Here is a 24,547-nt window from a genome sequence, read left to right as displayed (position 1 = left end):
CGCCGTTGAAAACCAAGGGGAGGGGAGGAGGAGAAATACCCCACAAAGAGAAGTGGGCGGGGAGAGCAAACCCAGAATGGGGCTTTAAGCTTTCTGGGGCTTGTGGTCTTCTCGGCGACATTTCCAACGCCTTCTTGACAACTACGGTGTTATGCTGTGACCTAGTAGGCGAAAGGCAGCGCTTTCAGCCCTTAGAAGTAACAGCTCTCTCCCCGTCCCTCGTATATTTCCTGCGCCCTTAAGGAAATAGGTAGTAGTTGTCGCCATGGCAGGGAGATGTAGAGCTGGTGTGGCAAAAGGTCCACTTGTGTATGAGCTCCCTGCCCTTCCAAGTTGGTAGGTGTCCTAATAAGGTTGCCAACTAACCATTAAAATAAGCATGCCAGGACTGCTCTTGCGCCTTCCCTAGTAAGTCAAGACACAGAAATCAGCTGAGAAAGCACAGCTACAGGGACCAGTTCAACAAATTTGTATTCTACCAGTTACGGTCTTTCCCCCAAAAGCTGAACATATTTTAAAACTTTCTGCAGTGCAAACCTATTGTTACTTGCACTATAAAAAGGCAGAGAGGTTTCCCGCCCCCAAGGTATTACAACTCCACATCAGCTAGCAGTGTATTTGATAAAATAACAAAATAGCACAAATTAATTTGATTTCAAATGCCTGTGGAGGGGAAAATTTGTGTTTGTTGACTGCATTTGCATAAGATGTAACTGTTAAATGGCAAAAAAATACTATGTGCTGCTAGTCAAGGCCTACTGAAGACTCATCTTTTACCCAAATATTAGAATTAAAATAGTGTAAACTGTTGTGCTTGTTTCTGTAATGCCACTGGAACTATTCCAGAGTTAGTAGTTTTATCTTTATAGTATAGCTTTTAGGATTAAGTCTTCATAAAATGATAGAATTATAGAGTTGGAAGGGACCCAGAAAATCATCTAGTTCAACCCCCTGCAATACAGAGATCTCAATTAAAGCATCAATTACAAGCATCTACAAAAGGAGGAATACTCTCCTCAGAGCTCACACCAAATCTGCCTGGCTCTGTATTGTCTCAAATGAAATGTCACTGTTGCAAACTAGATATTAAATGGCAACCCCATCCCTGACTCACATGCATCAAAAAATAGTTTGGTGCATTATGGCTTTTGTAGCTCTTGTCAACCTTTGAAATAAGAAAGGGTTGGGTGATTATTGCTCTGGTTAGTGACTCATGAACTGCCATGCAAACTTTTGCTGAGGTTTTTCCCCCTAACATCTGCCTTGCCAGTGTACTCACGGTCCACCCCCAGCTTGTATTGATAGCTTGTAGATAAGGAGATAATGGCTCCTGTTGCTTTGTCCCAGCTGCTGCCAATCCAGCAGATCGAAAGCATACCAGCTTGAGTAGATAAACAGGTACCGCTGTGGTCATGCTGACTCTCTTGTCCCGAAAGAGATGAGTGTCTAATTCGACTGGACTCAACCGTCCAGGGGTCCTTTACCTTACCTTTACCTAATCAATGAAGGAAGTTAAGGATGCTTTGTGTTTTGTTAATTAATAAGACTTGTGAGCAGCGGAGGGGGATTCAAACTCACTGTGTGAAGGAGTGTGTGTTGTTGCTGCCTGAGCAACTGGGACTGATTGCAGGAACTATGGCATGATTTTGATTGTGTGGGGTGGACATTCTCCTCATTGTGGATTCACTGGTTCTGTCCCTGTGCATGTGTTGTGACTGGTACACTCCTTGACTGGGATGTATGTAGCAAGAGAACATATAAAATGGGCACATGGAACTTGGTTCAGAATTGATCATAGCTTTCTGCCTCTGACTATAATACTACTATTTTCTAATTTTCACAAGTACCAACCAGTCACTTTCCTCAAAGAATAAATCCTGAAATGCAGAGAAATGTTAAACTTCCTAGAAAGTTTAGCATAGTTCCCAAAAGCACAACTATGTTGCTAGTTCTGGCACTTTTCAAGCCAGAAAAAGTAGACAGATGGGGACAGCAGCTTTTACACAACCAACTTCCATTGGTTACATTTATTGCTCAGAAGTTCATTACACTTCTCTCTCTTGCACAAAGTTCAAGGCTAGATGAAGCACACATAGTTGTGCAAAAAAAAATGGCAGTAGCATCTGGTGAGAAGAGCCCTACTGCGTAGCTCCATAAATAGTAGAAGGGAGTCTGGGCTAGAATACACATCTTCACCGTTTTTTGGCTGAGAAAAGTATACACTGCAACTGTGTGGAATTAGTGATCTCATTCCACTTTCAAAGAGCAGCTCAGGTTGTGAGGTGGCAGCAACCAGATCCAGAGTCAGGAACTGCACCCCAGAGGAGTTTCAAGGGGATCTGTCTTCTTCAGACATGGGGCTGCTTCTTACGATGCCTCTTGCCTGCCTGGGCACCACGTTGGGCCCCCTTCATCAGGCCCTTATACTGTCCCTGAAGTTTTGCATTTTTCCTGCCAGAAAGAGAGAGAAGAGGTTAGAATGAGTACTGCCACAAGCACAGCAGGTACATGTGTAGTTCTCCCATGGAGGCTTTAGGTGCCCTGCTTCTGCAGCAAAAGCAGATCTGGGATACCAGTTAAAAAGGAAACTTCAAATCTGAAGAATATCCAGCAGAGTGCTTGAGATAAGAGAACACTGCTGGTTTCAAGCACACACAACTCCATGGCAGCATTTTACAGATAGAGGGAAATCCTGAACAGTGACACTGAGTTGCATAGAGTTAAGTTCTACTCTTAGTAGACCTGTTGAAATTAAGGGCCTAAGTTAGTCAAGGCCATTAATTTCAATGTTTCCACGCCAAGCAGAACTAACAATGGATGCAACCCGTAACCTGCACAACCGAATGCCTCCACATTCCACTTTTCTCCTGGCTAGGGATCAATCCAAGTGATAGAGGACATGATCTGCCTGCAGAAGGTGCCAAATTCAGTGCTTAACATCTCCAACCAGGTAGCAAGTGATGGCAAAGACCTCCCTGAAGAGCTGTGATTGGTCATTGTGGTAATAGTCAGCTATATGAATGAGCAGTATGGCCTAGTATCTGCAGCTTCCTATGCTCTCCCCACAGCATCCCCATATCATACCTTCTGTTAAGTTTGGCTCTGTTCAGTGGGATGTAGGCATAAGGATCCAGGCGGCCCTTCTTGATATCACCTTTGCCTTTCTGTAGAAACAGAAGAGAATCAGTGCTTAGTGACTAGAAGCAAGACATGGAAAAATGTAGACTTCCGCCAAAATGGGCCTTCACATCAGCTCTCACAACGTCTATCAATGCCTCACATTCAGATCAATTATTCAAAACCGGATCTAGCTTAGAGATACAGAGATTTGTCTTTAAAAGGGAGCCAGCCTGCAGTCCTGTGTTTAGGGTGGGAGTTAATAGAATGCTGTGCTATGTAGAAGACTGCCATAAGTCAGTCAAGGAAATTTCCTGGTAGGAGACAAGAAATCTTCAATGTCTGTACCAAGACATCTTTTAACATACTTTGATACTATGAATCTGTACTTGAGTTGCTTGGTAAGTCCAATAAACAAGGCTTCCTATGATGTGGGAAAAGTGGCTCTATACAAATAATCAACTCCTGGGAGTTATGACAATGCCAGGTCCTAACTATTCACATCACAATCTTACCTTTGCCTTGTATGCTTGCCTAGGTGCTGCATTCTTGCCAATAGGCCGATGGATTCCAACACCTCCAGCTGTGAAGAACAAACAATAATGGAATAGTTTCTAGGCTTCTCTCAGCTGTACAAAAAGGTTTCTGCCCAGTCCGCCACTGGATTGTAGGCTTCTTGTAGCCAACAATGCTTGAAGTGCAGCCAGCCTGTTTGAAACACTTCCCCGACCACATTGTGCTTCAGCAGCACGAGAAAGCACACTGGGGATGGGCTATCTGTTTTAAGGTTTAACTGGGAGCAAGACATAGCACTGAGTGGTTTTGTAGCATAAGCACAACACATTATCCCCTGTTTCAGAGGTTCAACTGGACTTGAGTAGAAGTTGGCCATGGTGTGGAACACTCTTCCAGCAGAGATTTGGCAGGTATCCTTGCTTTTGACTTTCAGGCATCTCTCATATGCCAGCAGGCCTATACAGCTGCTTGAAATGATTATTTTGTACTCTTTTTAATGGTGTTTTATGTAAACATTTCATTGTATACCATCCTGAAATTTTCTGAGATGGTGGTATATAAATAACCTTAAGCAGCATCTCATTCTCTTTCCCTTCCCTATTAAAGGGATATGTATCCAATGTGATAAGGCAGCTAACTCCACACCACCAGCCCAGAAAAAAAGCACTTACCCTTATACTGTGGTTTTGCATCAGTGCCCAGTTCCTCATCATCTGCTTCTTCCCGGAATCTGCGCTTTTGAGCCTTTTTCTGCAACAGAGTTTCCAAGCATCAGCACTTGCTACATGAATTAGGCTTCTCACTAGGTTCCAAGGCCTTCTCCCTTTCCTGCATTATCTGCTTGGTAACAAGAACTGTATTTGACAGTCAAGCTCAGTTCCCCTTTGATTTCAGCAAGCAATTCACCTTGGCAACTGTGTGGGCCTTTAAAGAAAATGCTTGAAATTCCTATTTCCCCCCTCCTGCCCATGTCTCAGTACTTACACTTCGGATCCCGACTTCCTGCATAAGATCTGCCATCTCTTCATCCACTCCTGTAACAGAGAACAAAAATCAGCGTGAGAACAATACATAAAACATCATCGTAAAATCATTTGCATTTATAGTTAAAAGTATGCATTGCAGCTGTTCAAAATGTTTTTACACATTGAAATGATAAAACTTTAATCAGAAGCAAACACCAAAGTGTTCAAAGGAGCTTACTCCCAGAAGAGTATGGACAGGACTGCAATCATGCCACAAGCACACCAGAACACTCTTTGAAAAACTGCTAGTGCTTCATTTTTGTAATCCACACACATTTTGGTTGCTGTTTTTTATTACCAGGAAACAATGTAAGTTGGGTTAACATTTAACAGCTGGTAAGCCCTGAGCAACATATTTTAGATGTTCCCTAAGATATTTGGAGGAGGCGCTGCTGATTTGCGTTGCATCCTATGGCACTAACTCCATTTGTGATTACATGGAAGAGTGCTTTCTCTCTGGTGGTACCTACATTGTATTGTATGTTTTATTGGACTGCTTTATGTTTCCAGTAAATTATATTATTACATTATAATTATTTAATTGTTTTAATGGAAGGGCAGTATAAAAATAGTTTGAAGTAAATACATATTTAAGCACATTATAATTTTATGTGAAGACAGTGAACAGTCTTAATTTGAAAGGGCTAAAAGTGTCAAAAGCCCTGGAGTGAATCACATGTTGAAAGTAAAACAAATAAATCACATGTTCACCAGCCTACATAAAGCCCAAGTTATCTAACTTCAAACAAGTCCATCAAACAGTATCAGGATCAATAAACGTATACAATATTGATACTATCATAGTGGAACTGGACTCCACAGCTGGTTAACATAAACTATTGCTTGGATACCAAGCCCAGTCATAGCTTGTAGACCACTGATGGCCAGTTTTAAGCTGAATACATTAGACCATCCACCAGTACCTTTAGCCCCTTCTTCTTCTTCCTCCTCCTCCTCTTCACATATAATGAGACGGCCATCAGCTGATACCTTGAAGTCATGGCTGATTTTAGCAGCCTGGCCCATGCCTGGTTTCGTAGCTGCATAAAAGAAGATCACAAAAGACTTACAAGGAGATAGGACAGCCCCTTTATCTCAGCATAAATGATCTCCCACTTTCCCCAAACTGAAAAGGCAGATTGTGCCACTGTCAAACTGCTCCTTACCCAGAACCCTTTGGGCCACATTAGGGTCCAAGAAGTTGAGGGGCTCATCGCCTTCTCCCTCCTTAAGCCAGGCCTGGCTTTGTTGCCGTAGCACTTTCCTGGTTTCTTTTCCTTTGTGCTGCTTGATGTCATCTTCAAGATCAGAGTCCGAGTCTGCCAGGACCTCCTCCATACTGTAAACAAGAAGGCAGGAGGCAATACAAGTAGTACTTACTGAGGGTGCAGAGGAACATAAAGAACACTTCATTTTCTAACGCACTTGTCATGGCAGACACCCCTCCTGCTCTAGCCTTAAAAAACTGTAGCTTTTAGGTTCAACAATGGCATGACATGAAGACAAGACCAGCACTACATCAATACCTCTCCCCCCTGGGACGCTGTGATGGTCCTCCTTCTTCTACAGAAGTGGCTGCTGCCCGTTTCACAGCTTGCCGCTTGCGGTTCCTTGCCTCAGCCTTGCGGATATTCAACAGCACCTTGCGATACGACTCAGGAAGCAAAGCCTGCAAAGGCTCAAACCTGGGAAGTAAAGACGGAAGAACAGTGTCACAGAAATCAGTCTCTCACGTATCCCCCACTACCAGTCATAGAAGTCAGACAGATATTAGACCAATGCTTAACCTGTGGTCTTCCAACTGCTGGGACTAAAATTCCAGCTAATCCCAGACCTTTGGCCATAATGGTTAGAGCTAATGTCATTTGGAGTCCAGCAACATCTGGACTACTATCAAGTGCTTGGTCATCACTCTCAAGATAGGTTTTGTGTGCATGAAGCTGTATCCAAGAAGGGCACAGTTCAAGACAAGCACATCTAGGAAGCAAGTGCTTTGGAGTGAGCAGTGTATGAGCAATGTGATATAGATCTTAGAAGTTTTCCTTCCTGAGCATCACAACACAGGATCTCCCCGGTCCTCCCTCTAACCCCAGAACTTACCCAAATTTGCGGATCATTTTGGAGAGGAGGTTTCGCAGCTTCATGCGGAAATGGCGTCTCATGTCGTCTGTCAATCCTCCTATGGCTTCTAACTGTAAGCAGAGCACAAGCTTTAGAATTTTGATGCCCCCCCAACCACACCTTGCATGAAATGAATTCCCTTGGTTCTCTCTCTCATGCATGTGTGCAAACCTGCCCCGCTCCCCGGGCTTCTACTGCTTCCCAACAGCACGAGAAGTGGCACAACACCTCACCAAAGCTGGGAAAAGAGTGGATCATTAATTCCAATATATACCCATTAACTCTTGAGTCAGGAACTAGACAAGACAACGGGCAGAAAGAGGTTCCAACAATTCAGGCACCTTTCTGCGTCACTTCCTTTAAGTTACGCAAACTAAGCTACTCTTATTCCCAGAACCTTCCTTCCTACAGGCTGCCCTAGTGTATTCCCTCTTCTCACCATGGTCTCCAAGTGCCGACTCAACAGTGCCGTGTCCAGGAGCAAGAGTGCGACCTTGAGGAAGCCCAAAGCTGACTTGACGACATCCCGTGTCCGTGAGCCTACCATGAGGCAGACATGCTGCATGAGCTGCTCCAGGGCATCTGACCCAACGTGTTCTGCAGTAGAGTAAAGCTAATCTTAGACATACTTCAATTCTTCAGATTCTACTGAGAGCCAGACAACACAGGGCTCAGATTACTTTCAGCAAGTTTTCTGCTCAGCAGCAACTCAGCACAGGCCTCACAGTGCTTACAACTGGTGTGGTGCTTGGAACCCCAAGGGCACACAGCTCTCTGCTCAGGATAGTGAATACAACCATTCATGTTACCCTTAGACATATCCGTTAGCATGTCCATCCATGCAATAAGCACAGTTCAAATAGCAGTCTCCAAACTCTGTTTGGTGCCTCCCAACTTTTGGTGCCTGCCAATCGCAGGAGAATTTTGTACTAAACTACTGAGGCTATAAACATTATCCAGCAAGATTTTGGCATTCGGATCTCTCACCTTTGAACTCAAAGAGCAAACGGGCAAGAGCGAGCACCGTGCAACTGATCATGGTGACTGAACCGGTCAAGCCCGCATAAACCAGGAGGAGATAACGCTGCATTCCATCTGGAGGGAATAAATGCTGGGGGTTATTTCACTGAAACTGCTAAAAGTAAGATACCAACTATATCACACAGCATTGGGGCTGAAGAGGCTCCCCCAGAAAATGGCTACAATGATGCAGAAAACCCAATGTGAATGAATGGTTTTCAAAAGAGGAACCCAGGCACTATGGAGACAATGCTAACATCCAGATCTCAGAATTAGCTGGAATATCAGAGACCAAAAAGACAAGAGTACGGATATCAATAGTAGATAGGCAATATTGGGAAGGGAACAGGCAACAGTTATAAGACACTGAATTAGAAACGACAGAAAAGCCCCCATGTTCTGGCTACTGAAAACCCTTCTTCTGAAAGCAGGAACCAGTCTGAAATGTTAAATATGTTCTGCTTTATACAGTGCAAGGGTAGAAGACTGGGATATTCAAAGCCTCAGGCTGGGCTAAGTGAATCCTGCATTTCTTTAATTAGTGTGGAATTTAATATCAGATGCCAAATTTAAAATTCTAGTACTTATGATTCAAGGATAATCTGAAAAATGTGTAGGCATTGTCTGATGAGATCTCTGAAACAGGAGATTAAGGAGGATTTCTAGTAGTCAGGGGGTTAGACTTCAGTACCCTGCATAGATTGCCCTCTGCTAAACAGAATTACACACAAAAAAATCAATATGTACAGATTTTCAGTTCGTACAAAGTTCATCCAGGTCTCAATTCAGCAATTAAATGCAAAATTTGACTAATTTGGAAAAACTCAGAAAAGGTTATATGGACCAGTGATAAGAGGAGAGTTGACTAAAATTACTGGAATAAATGAAGCAGAGATGGAAAGCAATGTAAGGTAATAAAAAATAGAAGGAGTGTACATAGGAGCCAACACAGCTTTTGACTTTTTGCTCAGGGCAAAAAAGTCCATCTCTTTTTGGTAACAGCCCAATGTAGGCAAACCAGGACTCACCTTTTGGTGTGGGGCCAAAGCGCAGGAAAGCATGACCAATCTCTACAAGTAAGTTGTAAGCGTTCTTGCGGGCACCCACCGACACCTCCTTGGTGCAGAGTATGACCTAAATACAAAGGTACCTGTCATCACCCCATACCACCCCTGCCCCACAGTTTTCAACATCACTGTATTATCAGCATCAGCTTTCAGAGAGAACTGAAATATAAGCCATTGGTCTAAAATGTATTACCAAATCAGAGCTCCAGCCAATCTATGACTTTCCCAAGCACAAAAACTACAGTCATCAAGTTGACCTAAAATCTTTTTTAACGTGTGACAACAGACAAAACACTTTCAGCAGTAGGGAACTTCTTCTTCTGAGGATTTCACAAAGGCAGTAGCTATCTAATCCAGATTCAAGGAGGGAGAAAACATTTCTAGTTCGTTGCTTTTAAAAAAGAGAGCAAATCGGGTGAACCTGAAGATGGAGCACTGCAGAGCAGGCAGGTCAGAAACTGGCAGTAACTTCCAACTGTCAGGGACTAAGACAAAACTGCATAAGCCCTGCCTGTCAGAGTAAGTGGGAGCAGCAACCCACTACAGGGTACCCTCCTCCACTGATGGGGGAATATATTTATTCCCTCATCACAAGGTAGGAGAGGCAAAATTCCTAATTCTGAATTACAACAGCTTATTCACAGCATGAGAATGTTTGTAATGCAAAAGAAACAAGGCAAGCAAGGAATTAGAGAGGATTTCCATGCTGCATAGCTACACTTGCCAAAGGGCTTGAGTTTGTTTGCAGCAGGTAGGAGAGGAGAAAATTCCATTTATGGGCCAGAAAGATGCGTGGATTCAGAATATAGCAGAACTTGTACCATAACTTGGCTCTGTTTGGAGATGAATATTTAGTTCCATGCATGCTCCCACCTCTAGCCCCAGAAGTACTATTTCTCCCCATCTTCTGCGGACACAAATGCTTTCCCCATTCCTTCAGCACCCTGCCTGCCACTGCCTTTTCTGCTCACCTCTGGCACCAGGGCAGTAACGAAATCCTCATGCTCCACTGCAAGCTGCTTGACAACATGGAAGAGGCACTTCAAACGGGGCTGGGAACAAAGAATGGGAGTGTGGAGTTAGAGACAGGCAGGCACAGCAATCGCTTATTTCTATCACCACCTGTGCTTCAGCACCCTACCCACTACAAGGGGGAAAGAAGTAAGTGTCTTCTCCCCAGACACCTTCCTTACCCTCTTGGCAGGTGAAGTGGCACTGGGCAAAGAGCCTAGCAGGGCACTCTGTAGCTCCTCCAGATGACTTCTAACAAAGTTCTGACAGGCAGGCCTGTCAGAGGCACATATTTCCTCCAGCACCCGATAAGCCTTCTTCTGTATCCTGTGGTCTTTGTTCTAGGATGATTATACCAGACAAATCAGTTAGCAAAAACAAACTGCATGCACACAAGAACAGAGGCTCCCAGCCTGCACAATATGGAAGTCGGGGGAAGATTATTCCAGAAACCAGGGAGAGGCCACATCTATAGAATCATAGAATTACAATGTTGGAAGGGACTTGAGGACCACCTAGTCCCTTTTAGATATTTTAGTTGCATAGGAGCTGAATATCTGCCAGAGGTTTCCATGTGGTTGAGAGACTCTTTAAATGTCACAAGCATATGGAATGTGAGGGTCAATTACATGAGTCTTTCGCACAGAATCAGCATCAGTTGGATCATCTGAACATTCTCTTTGCTACACAGAAAATGTTCAAGGATAAGCAGCTGGGAAAACACCTAGGATGTTATCCCTGTGGCCAAGAAGATGCAAGAGGATAGGCACTCAACATGAAACAAGGACCATAGGGTTGCCCAAAGCAGACAGATTATGCCTGACCAGGATAGCAATGCATCATAGACAAACACACCTTACTGCTTCCACACAACTTTGGGGAGCAGAAGCCAAGTAAAAAGGATAAGGTCAAACAACTCTGCAGCCTCCTTCTGAATAGATTAAGACACTATCTCCCTAAATGTAATAGCTAAACTGATTTTAAGGGTGTCAATATGGCACTCTCAGGAAGAGCAGGGATCATGGTGGTCAAAGCTAGCAGGCCTGGAGCTTGCAATGTGCCACAGCATACACTCCAACAGCCAACTGAAAGGTAGCTCACCTGTAAGGAGGACTGGATGGTGCTATAGAGATCATGCAGAGATGGCTCATCTGCGTAAGGGGCCATGGCTACAACAAGGTCCAACACAGAAAGCCTGCAACAGGGAAGGCATAGTTAGCAAGCGTGAACACAAAAGCTAATCTTTAGGACTCTGCTTCTCCCTGGGAATAGTACAAAGCCAACTACTTATTAGTGCAAACCTACCAGATTCCACAATTACTAGGGCCAGGAATGGAAAAGCCATGTGCATCCCACTCTCTCTGCCTTCACTGACTTGCAGGGAGAGGGGAGCACCTGGGAGGAACAGAGGAAAAAATCAGGCCTCCAGTGAGGTGCTCTGGAGCTTAACAGGAGTGGGACAGAGAGGGGTTTACTCCACAGACAGATGAAAACAATACTGATTTACATAGGCCTACACAATAGAAAAGAGGGTAGCACAACCCATCTGAGGACACTCTTCTCCATTGTATGGAAAAAGATGGATCCAAACTCTGGCGTGTCCTTACCTAGTGAACTCTGAACTATCAGAGCTGGTCAGTTTCTCACTAGCTTTCTCTAGGAAAGCATGCACCATCTGCAATAGAGATAAAGAGAGTGTCATCCCCAGAGCTTCCCTTTTGCACCACACATACATTCTTTTATTTGTATGCTGCCTTTCCATAGTTCAAACCATGCGCAAGGCAGCTCACAACATGGGAAAACACATAATTACAAACATAACCAAACGCAGTCATAAACAATAAATAAAACATCAAAAAGTACACAAATTGAACAATTTCCACATAAATGCTATTATAAAATCTTTAAAAGGATACAAAAAAAAAATCAGTATCCATAACAGTAGCACCCTGCCCCAACAAAAACCACTGAACTGAGCAGCCTCAGTTTTTGTAGGTGTCATCAGTCAGGGCCCCATTCTTCTAGGCCTGATGGGGAAAGGCCTGCCCCCCATATTTGAGATCCATCCAGCTACAGACACCTGCCCCTCTGTCTCCTAGCACCGGCAGACCTTAGAGATGTGACCAACTTGTATCCAGTTGGTCTGAAGCAAGCAGAAGTGCACCCATATTGGATCTGACAAGGCCTAAGAGAACTCAGCTATAAAGCCTCCTGCGTGAACACTTCAGGGTTAAACAGTATTTTGACTTGTGCTTTTGGAAGCCATACTAGCAAACACTGCACTCTTTCAGTTCCCTGATACGACCTTGAAGAGCGAACATTCCAAAGTGGCAGATGAGAAGCCTTTCTAGCAAAGGGCTTTTCATTTTGAGCTGATAGTCAGTGTTCTGCACATCCACCCATCTGCTTTTATATTAACATGTGGGACTTACAACAGAAAAGGAAAATGTCTTTTATGTGTATAGACTGTTGCCCATCAATCCATCCTGTTTTATCACTACAAAAATATATTAATTCTATTAAGAGACTAAAATAAGGAGAATGGCCCTTGTCTGAGGTCCAGCTTCAAGGGCCTTCTGGCAGTTCCCTCCCTGCAAGAAGTGAGGTTACAGGGAACCAGGCAGAGGGCCTTCTTGGTAGTGGTGCCAGCCCTGTGGAAAACCCTCTCATCAGATGTCAAGGAAATAAACAACTATTTGATTTTTAGAAGACATTTGAAAGCAGCCTAGTATAGGGAAGTTTTTAAGGATTGATGTTTTACTGTGGTTTTATAATTTGTTGGAAGCACCCCAGTCAGATGGGCGGCATACAAATAATAATAATAATAATAATAATAATAATAATAATAATAATAATAATAATAATAATAATAATAATTATTATTATTATTATTCCTAGCAATGCTGTTCACTTATAGAGCTGGCCCACATGAAGTGATTGATATTGCTATTACAATCTGTTAATCACCCTTCATTCCAAGGTCCTGGGGCAGGTTACAACAATTAAAACACACTATTAAAGAAAGTTTAAAATAAGCCCTGAAAATCAAGTCTTGAGAATTTGGAAACTAGTAACCCTGCTGGCTTCCCACTTTCTAGAGGAAAGGTAGAATGATAAAGCAAGTGGTGGTGATCTCAGAAGTCTGGTGTTGTTCACAGAGTTTTGCTCACCCCTGGCTCCGTCACAGTCAAGTAGGCCCTTATAGTGTCCAACACAGAACGCCGCTGTACAGGGCTTTCGCTGGCACCACCCTCCTGGCTATAGGCATTGAATAGAATGGGCAGGAAGTTCTTTGCAAAACGCCCAACTTCAGCACGCTCGGCCTCTGCAAAGAGAAGCAAACAAATATAGAGAATAGAGAGAGAGAGAGAGAGAGAGAAAGAAAGAAAGAAAGAGAACGATGCTGCTGGTGAAGCATGCTTCAAAATGTTGGAATCAACAGCAGGGCTCCTGCCAGGCTCTCTACCCCTCTTTCTCCACTCTTGCATTCTCAGCAAGAAGCAGAACTAGCACAGATCAGCTCCAGCCACAGTGACTTGGCTAGAGTAAACTGAGCAAGGGTCACTTCCACAGATAGATCTTACCTGTTTGACAGCCTTTGTTAATTAGCCTGCGCAAAGCTTGGCACACAACGAGCCGCAGATCAGGGCGATCGCTGATGGCCATGCCCAAAGTACGTGCCAGTCCTTTGAAGGAGGATACCACATCGGTAGGCTGGCTACAGAAACCAGGCAGAAGGGTCCAGATCTGAAAGACAGAGAAAGGAGCATTGTTATGAACCACAGTTACTCTCCAAACCTTTTAAGCACAGGGTCCCAGTCCTAGATGCAGAAAACAAGCAAAGCAAAACTGTTGGGGTGCTGCCTCACCTGCCACTGCAGTGTATCGTAGATCTTGGCTTCTAAGTGCCGTTTAGCCTCGTCAAGCTCTGTGGCTGGATAAAGGTAAGAGAGAGGTCTGTGACTGTAGCTTAGTATATATGAAGAAGCTAATCTAAGGGGGAAATCAATACACTCTGCCTGTAGGACACCTGGAGTTTGCACATTATACAAAATCTCATGAAATTAACAGGCAACTGCTGTCATGATGTATTCCATACAATAGATGACCCATATATTTGTGCAGATCTAACCCGTATCCAAAACCACAATTGGTGCAGACCCAAAGGATGAATTTCTGCTTGCTGAATGCAAACAGTACTGGTATGCAGCAATAGACTATAACTAAATCCCAAGACAGAGACTTCAAATGTGGAGCTTTAACATCTGTATTTTTTTTCATTCTGTATGCCCAAACTTCTCATTAGAAGCTGGATTTTGTTTTGGGATGTCTGGTATGGTAGACTTTCCGATGGATTCTCCAGGCGGAATGTACCACAGCTCTACTGCAATCTTAAACCCTAGAGATGGAGCTGTTGTCGTGCTCTTTTAAGGTCCAACACTCAGGTCTGCTGGTACGTGCTCATGGTCTTGCCCATCTACATTGTCAGTTACCTCTGTGTTTTAGAGTGGCAGCCAGTGGCAGGAAGTAACTGGAGAAGAAGGCAAGGGGTGCATCTCGGATACTGTCTCGGAGTACAGGAAGGAGCCAGCTACGGGGGAAATCCAGTGTCTCCCTTGTGGAGGAAGCAGAAATGACAAAATTAAGAGGATTGGGGAAGCAATGTACCTGGGTATGTTGGATTTTGGCGCCGATGTTCCTTTGCGAGTAATTTCAGCTACAACAATGCCATAAGATAGTGGAGGTGTGGAAGCCCCAAGTAGTAAACACCCAGCTCAGCCTACAATCCTGTCCAAAAATTTATGTTCTTGGAGTATCCAACTAAATGACAAAGGCAGATTCAAATGCGATTTTGCTAACCCCTTCTAAACAAGCGTTTGCAACATGCAACCGTGTTCCTAATTAATGGAAGAGTATGGGATCCCAACTTTTCTTTTCATATGAACCCTGATGCAGATGCCCATTCAGACAGTCACATTTCTATCCTATTCAGGTGGTAGCAAAATCTGATTTGAATCTGCCTATGGCCACTGTGAGAATAGGATGTTGAACTAGATGGCTTGATCCAGCTGGGCTTGTCTTATGGGAAGGTATAGAAACATCAGAAACCCAGAAAGGCAGAGATTATACTCACTCTGTGCCATCAATATCTAGGGGTACAGCCTGTAGAACCACCTCGGGGCCCATAGTGGTCACTGCAGCTCCTAGAGTCTGGTCGAGCAGCACAGTGTGAGGAAAGTGTGGGGAGCCACGCAGGTCAGCTAAGGACTGTAAGCACTGCAGAAAAAGGAAAACAAAAGAGAGCATCACACAAGTAAGCATGTGTTATAAAACAGCCAACCCTCTTATAATGACTCCTATCACTGACTTCTTTATATCCACTGTATAACACACATTTATGCATCCACGAAACTCCAGCTCACGATCCTAAGAGCTCTAGAAAAGTTTAGCAACAATGCATCTCAGAGATTTGCAAGGCCTCAGTGTCCAAATGTTCTTTTGCCATGGAGATCCCTTCTTGTCTCTTGTGGAACAGGGCTCAGTCACCACAGAAACTCCTTTACCTTACACATGGTGAGATGGCACTGATGCCCACACACTTCAAAGAAAGTCTTCAGAACCTGCAACACGGAGGCCCATGCCGCATGGAACCGGTATGTCAAGCCCTCTTCCACTGCTCTGCAAGGAGAAAAGCAAATAGTTATTCAACACGCAGCCTTTCAAAACCAGGATTTTGACCTCTTTCCCTCAACCTACTGGGCCACTTCTTCTACCTGAACATCTTGCAGACGTGAGCAGCCGGTCCAGAGGGGGTGGCAGAGGAAACCAGCCCCAGCTCTGCCATGTGGGGGGCCACGCATTCATTGAGCAAGACCTACAACAAGAGGCAAACACACACACATAGAGCTTTAGCACTAGCCCACTCTCCTTACAGCAGGGGTGGGCAAAGTCCAGCATGTGTCCCAATTGGGCCCACAAGGCAGTTTTCCTCAAACCATGCCCTCTTACCCACATGGTGACATAGATGCCAAACAATCAGGAGCATTAAAGTGCTCCAGTTATTCCTTGCCAAGAGAAACTCGCACTGTCAGCTGAATGGCTATATAGTAAGCCTGCAGTGATGGACTGTGCTAAGGAGTTCCCCACCAGCACAGTGGATGCCTCCTTAAAGCAGGCTTTCGGTGAGTGCCAATCAGTGCTTGCAGCACTGGCTGTAGGTCCGAGTATCCTGTTACATCACGGGGTTGAACTGAAGCTGGCAATGCAAAAGTTCTCTGTAGGTGTGTATTCACAAAGAGGACTTTTGGGGAGAGTGGGGTTGCATACTTTCACTGAAATGCCAAACAAATCTTTATTTCAGCAGCACACAATTCTTGACAGCCCTACATGGTATGCTTGGGAGTAAAGGTAGGACAGTACCTTTAGGGTTTGAGCAGCAGCTGCCGCCACCTGTGTGTGAGGAGAAAGGAAGCAGTTCACTGCCGCACTGAAGAGGCGGGAAAGGTGAGCCCAGCACAGATCCCACTGCAGCCTAGAGAATGGAGAGACCTTTTGTTATGGACCAGCTGAGGAGTAGACCCAACACCACCCATCCATCTTCCCCACTACTCTCCTCCTTACTTTGCCAGATTGACATGTGCCCGCTCCATGACAGATAGCCAGGCCAGCAGAGGCTGAAGGTCATTTTCCCTGGGTAAATAGTCATATAGGGCCTGGTAAAGCAGAATAGATAGCGTTATTGGTTGTTTACTGAATCTGAATTATTTTAAAGTTGTATTGATACTAGCTCGTGAATTGCTTTGAGAAGGGTTTTTGCCTTGAAAAGTAGGATATATATGTACCAAAACGAATAACTAAATATTTGAGCCCCCAGGGCTGGTTATGCACCCCCCCCCACTCATCTAGTCTGACTCTTACAGTACTCACCACGATGATCTGGGCATTGAGTTCAGCTGGCAGGCAGGATGGGGGCGGCTGGGCAACGAAGAGGCTGTGGAAAGCTTTCATAGCACATGCTGTCACTAGCTGGGGGTGGAGAGAAGATGTGTAAAAATAAGTTATTTTAAAAGCACCAGATACACTGGCTCCCCACAAAAGCCAGTGTGCCAAATATGGTAATGAAGTGTCCCTCTTAAAGTGACAGGGCCATTATTTCCCATCCTGAAGAGGGACTTTAGAAACATAGGTAATTCATACCAAGCCCCCATTGGTAACAAACAAAGACTATTCATGCTTTCATTCTTACTGAAGCATGCTGGCTCTCCCCACTGGGTGGTGTGGCATCCGCAGAGCAGAGGCAGCGCCACAGAGCCGCTGTTAACCAACAGAAGAGAGCTCACCACATGGCTGAGGGTCATAACTCGAAGGAGGGTCTCGCAGCAAGATTTGACAGATGGGGCAGGCAGGCAGGGCAGCAAGTCACGCAGCAGAGTGAGTACATGAAGAGTGGTTGTGGCCTCTTTGGCACCTGGAAAACCAAAGAGGTCTAGCACTGCTACCTTCTCAACACAGTTTGTTATTATAAAACTCACAGCCCACCCTTCAGGGAGATTTGTCCCAGAGCAGCTTGCAAATATTAATAAAACACAACTCATGAATCTCCCGTCTCCAATACCTCCAGCTTTCTCAATCTCTTGCACGCAGAACTTGGCAGCAGAAGATGCAGCTGGGTGATGCGAGGGAGCCCCATCCCCAAAGAGGAATTCGCTACCTCTCAGGATGGAGCAAACGCCATGCTGAGCAGCCTTGCGAACCTGCAAGCGAGGAAAGGGGAGGGAGAGAGGGTGGTGAGCTGGGCTGTTTACTTCATGCCCAGCTCCAAGCAGTTGCATACTGGAAATGAGCTACATCTCTTATTATACTTTATTGTTAGCCCCCATAGGCATTCCACATGGAAAGGTGGGACATACATTTAACAGATGAAACAAAAGCGATGGGGCAGCGTTGGGGTGCATGCTGCCAAGTGCAGTGAAACTGACTGGTTTGTGCTGAACAGGGTAGGTGATGTGAACTCACCTTGGGCTTGACATGGACAGTAAAGCTGAGAATGCCATGAAAAACTTGCATCGTCACAGGGTAATTCCAAGCTACCAGGTTCTGTCTTCGCAGCAATGTAGCTAGGCAGGAGAGCACCTGAAAGCAGACAGATTAAGGATGGACATATAGAGTGCTATCACTATGCCAAGAAACATCCTTGCATATACACTAGTGAGCCCTTAAGCCAGGGTTTCAGTTTAAAATTTCTGATGCATCTGACACCACTACCTACGCCCTTTATCTTTGAGCCTATCAACAGGATTCATTCAACCCAGCACTGCTCCACACACCTTGCTTGTGGGGGTGGTGGGGTGAGAAGCAATAAACCAAGAAGCTATACAGAATGGCCCCTGACTCCTGGACATGCATTTTTTATTTATTTATATTTCATTTCTGCATTATTTCCCATGAAGCATCTCAAAGGGATTTCACAATACAATCACAAGTGCACATCACACTACATAAAGGATTCCATTAACCACAACAGCTGCCCACACCCAATATCCAGATGTCCATCCTGCCCCACAGTTAGTCCTCTCCTGAAACACTTACCCAGCGCAGGGCTGAGGTGGAGTCTCCACAGGCTTGGGAGCCTAAGATCCCCATAAAGGCCTTTGATGTATCAGAGAATTTCTTGATCAGCACAGGACCTGGTACCCTATTAGGGAGTTAAGAGATAGGAGGTATCAATGTTAGGCAAAAACAATAGCAAGTACAGTCATACCTTGGAAGTCGAACAGAATCCACTACAGAAGTCTGTTCAACTTCCAAAATGTTCGGAAACCGAAGTGCAGCTTCTGATTGGCTGCAGGAAGCTCCTGCAGCCAATCAGAAGCCACGGAAGCCCTGTTGTATGTTCTGCTTCCAAAAGAATGTTTAAAACCAGAACACTCACTTCCGGGTTTCAATCGTTCAGGAGCCAATTTGTTCATGAGCCAAGGCATTCAAGATCCAAGGTATCACTATATTCCACTACCCTTTGCTTCCAAGGAACTTTACTCTCTTGCAGCTAGGCTTAGTTTGGTAGCACCCTATACTTCTAATCTCCCAGTACATGAATCACCCACTCTGTTTCAAAAGACAAGAGAGTCACCAAAGCCCCAGACCAGCTCTTGCACTTCATCACTTGCACAGTTATCTATTGTCAAGTGTAAGAGCAACAACATCCATACTTAGGTCATGGTGGGGAGTTCTGGTCATCTTATCTAAACAGAGATATAATGAAGTGGTAAATGTGGACAGAAGTGCTTGAGTGATCAGGGCTGCATAAAAGATACCAGAAAATGAATGTCTAATAGATTCAGGATTTTTTACCATTAAGGACAGTTTAAAAGGTCAGGTGCAAAAAATTGCTTGGGGACTTTTATTTCAGTAACACATCATATGAATGTGTCAATCAATTAAACAGCAACCCAAAGAGGAAGGATATTTATCTTGGGGACTCATTGCCAAAATACAATAAAAAGAGGTCAAGAGTGTAAATGGATTCACAACAGGGCCCAACACATTCAATAGCTACATCCAGATCAGCCTTTGTCCGGGAAATAGTCAAGATAGCATTGAAGGTTATGCTTGCATCCTCAATAGTTCTAATCGTTTTCTAAAGCATCCTGATGTGGGCCACTGGTCTGGTCCAAAAGTACTTCTCTCATGTTCTTAGAACTCACCTCTTCAACACCAGATTCAGCAGGTAAGCAACAGCAGCCAGGGACTCTGGAGATTCCACAGCTTCCAGAGTAGTCATCTGAGGAGACATAGTATGGTGCAGGAAGTAATCAGAAAGGATGTTGGACTCCCTGGGATTGCATCTTGAAGTCTAACGGAGCACCTTTAGGTTATTGGTTTGTTTTTGCTCTGATTATGTTTCTATTATGTACTTTGTGGTTTTATTCTGTATTTTTACGCTATGAACCACCCTGAGATCTTGGGCAGTATCCAAATTTTAATAATAATAATGGCAACAACAACCTGGCCATATGCTGGCTCATGTGACAATCTTCCCCCACCTCCCATATTGCTATGATAAAATGCAGGATATGCTGCAAGGAGCACCCAATCATAGCACGCCACAACCAGTATATGAGTGTCAGAAATATAGACGAGGGCTGTGTTGTGGGGCTTAATTGTTATCATGACTTCATTGGCTCCCTCTGCAGTTGCTACCATGGGTGGGCTATGGATGCACCATTTTGCAATTTTCTTAGTGGTTTATTTCCCCGTTCCCTAGGCTGAGTGCATATCAAGTGGAGCCTTCTCTCATCATCACTCCAACTGGTGTATGGAATTGTTTCATCCAGTGGGATTGGTGTTGGTTGTGCTTACTGAATTTTATGTAAGCTTCCCTGGAAATTTTCCTTGAAGGGCAAGATGTAAATGTAGTAATAAAATAAATAAGTAAAAAGCATGAAGGGAAGCAAGATAAACTGTTCATGCAAATGCTACAAGGTCTTGCCATTACTTCCTGTCTGCTATTTGCCTTATGACGGTCAAGTCTGTTTGTTTATTGGGATTATTGATGAATACTGCGATCACAGCAGTTGTTGGTAACCACACTCAACTGTACATATCAGTGACCTGAAACCTCCAGGTAGCTCCTGCCTGCCTCATTTTACAGCACTGGTACTTACCAATGCACCAAAATACTCTGTCTCACTCTCTACGCCACCCTGTGCTCGGATCACCTCGGTGACAGCAGCCAATACCGCACATATCTATCAAAGAATCCAAGTGTGAGAATTCAGATTAAAGCCCAAATTAATTTAACATTCCCTCACAACATGCCATCCCAACACCTACATGTAAACATTGTTGTCCATCCCTATGAATGCTTCCCGGAGAGACTGAAAACTTCACCATTGATTACTGGTCAGCATGACTTCGACATAGATAAGCAAATAGCTGGAAGAGCAGACCAGCTATCTATAACTACTGTGCTGGGCTCTTGAGCTGACATGAGAGTAGGAGGATTGTGTCTGAACTAGAGATCCAGGGAGATGAGCGGTAGATTGACATTCATTTCACTTGCTCTTCAATCTGGAGATGGAGGCACAATGCCCACTTTTCTCATTCTTGCAATCTAAGTATGAATTCAAGTTCTGCTTTAAATTTCCAAAATGGCATAGCAATTCTTCCTCCATTTCCCTCAGAACAATGAAGGCGTCAAAGTGCCCCCAATATGTAGCAGGAAGCCAGTGTATTCATAACGTACCTCTGAGGATCCATCTCTTACATTATTACCAGACAGCCAACAACTATAAACTGTTCAATCCTGAATAACAAATATAGTGCACACAGTTCTCAGTTATGAACAGGGAGAGGCAGATTGGCAACTCTTACGCATATGATTACAGTGGTACTCGGGTTAAGAACTTAATTCATTCTGGAGGTCCAGTCTTAACCTGAAACTGTTCTTAACTTGAGGTACCACTTTAGCTAATGGGGCCTCCCGCTGCCACAGCACAATTTCTGTTCTCATCCTGAAGCAAAGTTCTTAACCCGAGGTACTATTTCTGGGTTAGCGGAGTCTGTAATCTGAAGCATCTGTAACCCGAGGTACCACTGTATTACTTATTAATCTTGTAGCTTTAGGGCAGTTAACAATGAGCTAACAACATAACTGCTGCTTTAGTGACACACTGTCAGTTGACTGCTGTTACTTCTTTTAGTCTATCACTTTGGTTGCTTGGTGTCCACTTTTCTCTGTTCCTTCTAATGTATTGTTTACCCACTTTCTTCTCTGCTGACCTCTCTTCCACTCCATCTCCTCTTACAGTCAAAAACTGACTTTTTCCTCTGCGTGCTTTCCCCCAATATTCTATGCCCCTCCCTTTCACCGCCCTTGTGACTTCCTAGGAGTTGGCATTCAATTACCTCCTTGTGAGCAGCAGAGTTGGACTCCCAGAAACGTTGCACTTTACTGAAGGTGAGGCTGGTGCAGTCACTCAGTCCACTCAGGAAGGTGGCTGAAGATTTGTGGGTCTTAGCAGTTTCGGCATTGTCATCCTCCTCCATGCGCAGCTGACTCCCTTCCCCATCCCGTGAGGCAGGCAGGGGTCCTGATGACTGCAGTTCATTGTGCAGTTTCAGAGCATCCACAGTCAGGTTACTGTTTTCTGTAAGGGAAAGACAAACCTTCAATCAACACTGGGGGGAGTACACATTTCATAACGGATTGCTATGAGGTTTCTGTCCATATAAGGCCTACCAAGAGAGTCACAAATGACAAGCCAAGTTGTTTCCAGGCAATCCAGAAAGGAGATTAATCCACAACAGACCGGTCACGGCGTTAGATAGCTACTCACTAGCTTGGTATCAAAATTTACACAAGTATCCTTCCACAACTATTATTCCAACTTAACCATCAATGAACAAGCACTACAGGCAGCAGTACTTCACCCATAGTAACAAGGGTCGCTGTGGAAAATGAAACGTCACACTTAATAGGAGAAAATATATACTTCTTGTCTTTTGTACAGTGGTACCTCAGGTTAAGTACTTAATTCGTTCCGGAGGTCTGTTCTTAACTGTTCTTAACCTGAAGCACCACTTTAGCTAATGGGGCCTCCTGCTGCTGCCGCGCCGCTGGAGCACAATTTCTGTTCTCATCCTGAAGCAAAGTTCTTAATCCGAGGTAATATTTCTGGGTTAGCGGAGTCTGTAACCTGAAGCGTATGCAACCTGAAGCGTATGTAACCCGAGGTACCACTGTATTGTGTTATGGGGCACAAAAGATGCTGGCACCAGCTACATCACATAGGGTGGGTACAGGAATTCATTCATGTCGGACAGTTCCATGGTTTTAACGTTCAATAACGTAGGATAACTAAACAAAGTACATTTCTCCGGGTGAAGAATGCTTTTCTTCAACCCCATGACGCTATAAGCCCTCGTAGCAGATCTCTCTGTCTCTGAAGCCCTTCTATTCCGATCCCCCCCCTTCTATAAGTGCATTCTATTCCCCCACTTATCCTGGCCGCACATACCGGATCGGGGAGCGAGCAAGCGACCCCTGGCAGCCAGGCGGTAGCGTCTCCCCTCCGGGTTACTGTCGCTGCTATGCCCCTTGCGCCAGCGCTTGAGTTTACTGGCAGAGCCAGAGCGCAGCTTGCCCGAACGCCCCATTCTGAACGGCGCAGGCCACGAGAAACCCCACGTGCAGCTCCTCAGTTCCGCCTTGTTTTCCAAGCACTTCCGGTTATCCGCCTCCGTGCGGAGAATCAACTTCCGCTTTCCCTTCAACGTTTTCCGCCGCTATCCAAAGAGGTAAAGGGAAAAAAATACAACATCCACTTCCGACCCCGTTAATAACCCTCCATATACGACGAAAGGGTAGTGGGCGTAAAAGGCCGAGAGTAGAATTTTAATGCTGCCGCAAGTCCGTGACTCAATAGATGAGGCTATTTGTCTGTTATGGCAGCAGAAGGTGTTTTCTTTTTTAAAAGAGGTGGTTAAATTGTTCACGAATGTGGTGAGGATAGCAAAAAGTAGATATAAAGCGGATTTCAAACTTGTTTTTTTTTTAATTAACTAAGAGTTAAGAACTAGTGTTTAATGCCATACTCGTTGATCCCATTCCTTCTTGACATTTATTCGCAGAAAGGCATGGGTTCCAACTCCATCTCTGCCGCGTATTGGTGTACTGACTACAAACCCCCAAATTTAGAATCCCCTCCATACCAGTGCCAACGTTTTGCAATCGTTTTGCAGAGTTTTTCAGCCCAAGCCTTACGTTTTGCAGTGGCCCCCGAACTGAGAAATTGATACACCAAACCAGGGATCATGGGTGTCATCCCAAAACCCAATGTTGTCCAATACTCTCCAAACCAGTGGCAACGTTTTGCAGTTGTTTTGCAGCAGAAACCCGAAGCTTTGCAGCACTTTCCCAGAAGCACAGTAAGAGATATACTAAACTGTGGTTTCTAGTTAACAGCACTCAAAATCCCCCCTTGTCCAATTTACTCCAAATGGATAGTTTGATGTATCAGTTTCACAGTTTGGGGGATGTGGCAAAATGCCTAAATAACTTAGGCACCGGTTTGGAGGGGATCCCAAGTTTGGGGGTTCATGGTTAATGAAGCTAGATGTAGCACTCAAAAGTGCTACATTTCGTTTTCAAGAGCAAGGCTGGTGGAAAATATAACACCAGTTTGTCTTGTATGAAAATTGGGTAACCTGGAGGCACAGTGCCTTAGGCAGCATTGATTAGTGCCTACACTGTGACCATGTGCCTTGGAGGCCATTTATGGAAGAGTGTGCCTTTGGGGGTAAAGTCAAACCATTGGAGAGTTACAGCACCTGCTGTGTCTCTAGATACCAATACAGGAAATATATGTTTTATTGCAGGTGGGGCAGAGGAAGCAGGAGTGCCAACTTGGACCTGTGACCATGGGTGCCCGGGCCCATGGTACCATGCAGTGTGCCTGGCCCCGGCACCAACATTTGTGGGTGCCAAGCCCCTTCATGGGGAATTTTGTGGGTGCTCATGTTCGAGTTGGCACCTATGAGGGGAAGACATCTGTTACAGATGCACCGTGATGTTGCTTCTCTCGGTGCTTCTGCCAGCGGTCATTCTTCCTCTGGTCCATGCTGTGAATACACAACCTGTCTGTCTATCTCCAGGCACAGTGAACGTCT

General features: G+C 44.7%; 1 protein-coding gene and 1 long non-coding RNA gene across 3 annotated transcripts; one reads left to right on the top strand and one right to left on the bottom strand.

Annotated features, from left to right (window-relative positions):
• The first annotated feature begins 1 nt into the window (after position 1).
• Positions 2 to 16,376, top strand: LOC308586077. 2 transcript variants are annotated; one of them, XR_014007743.1, is made up of 5 exons: positions 2 to 164; positions 3,977 to 4,043; positions 14,384 to 14,549; positions 15,032 to 15,191; positions 16,239 to 16,376. It is a non-coding gene; the product is annotated as an uncharacterized lncRNA (long non-coding RNA). The 2 variants fall into 2 exon arrangements; XR_014007744.1 differs by lacking the exon at positions 3,977 to 4,043 and having other exon boundaries at positions 12 to 164.
• On the bottom strand, positions 1,995 to 23,105 carry RRP12 (ribosomal RNA processing 12 homolog). The gene is made up of 34 exons (XM_081192325.1): positions 22,897 to 23,105; positions 21,785 to 22,026; positions 20,542 to 20,625; positions 19,582 to 19,658; positions 18,467 to 18,572; positions 17,894 to 18,010; positions 17,493 to 17,631; positions 17,218 to 17,345; positions 16,805 to 16,903; positions 16,499 to 16,590; positions 16,298 to 16,409; positions 15,652 to 15,752; positions 15,442 to 15,556; positions 15,012 to 15,154; positions 14,371 to 14,492; positions 13,747 to 13,811; positions 13,462 to 13,624; positions 13,048 to 13,202; positions 11,485 to 11,552; positions 10,979 to 11,072; positions 10,060 to 10,218; positions 9,838 to 9,918; positions 8,828 to 8,933; positions 7,767 to 7,874; positions 7,219 to 7,376; positions 6,759 to 6,850; positions 6,185 to 6,343; positions 5,825 to 5,997; positions 5,582 to 5,698; positions 4,618 to 4,667; positions 4,305 to 4,383; positions 3,633 to 3,700; positions 3,085 to 3,164; positions 1,995 to 2,451 (listed from the first exon to the last, which is right to left on the bottom strand). Exons 1-34 carry the CDS (start codon positions 23,033 to 23,035, stop codon positions 2,349 to 2,351), a joined length of 3,894 nt encoding a protein of 1,297 aa, XP_081048451.1. The 5' UTR covers positions 23,036 to 23,105; the 3' UTR covers positions 1,995 to 2,348.
• Between the last annotated feature and the right edge of the window lie 1,442 nt (positions 23,106 to 24,547).

The sequence above is a fragment of the Podarcis bocagei genome (assembly GCF_964188305.1).
Source record: "Podarcis bocagei genome assembly, chromosome: 4".
In the NCBI taxonomy this organism is placed as follows: Eukaryota; Metazoa; Chordata; class Lepidosauria; order Squamata; family Lacertidae; genus Podarcis; species Podarcis bocagei.
This window is presented reverse-complemented; position numbering and strand designations above follow the sequence as displayed.

Bases quoted from the DNA above. Each gene is read 5' to 3' on its own strand.
- RRP12 (XM_081192325.1), bottom strand. From the start codon at position 23,035: ATGGGGCGTTCGGGCAAGCTGCGCTCTGGCTCTGCCAGTAAACTCAAG. The intron at 16,591-16,804 runs GTGAGTACTGTA...CTGCTTTACCAG, and splicing joins TCAATGCCCAGATCATCGTG to GCCCTATATGACTATTTACC. The intron at 8,934-9,837 runs GTGAGCAGAAAA...CTTTGTATTTAG, and splicing joins TTACTGCCCTGGTGCCAGAG to GTCATACTCTGCACCAAGGA.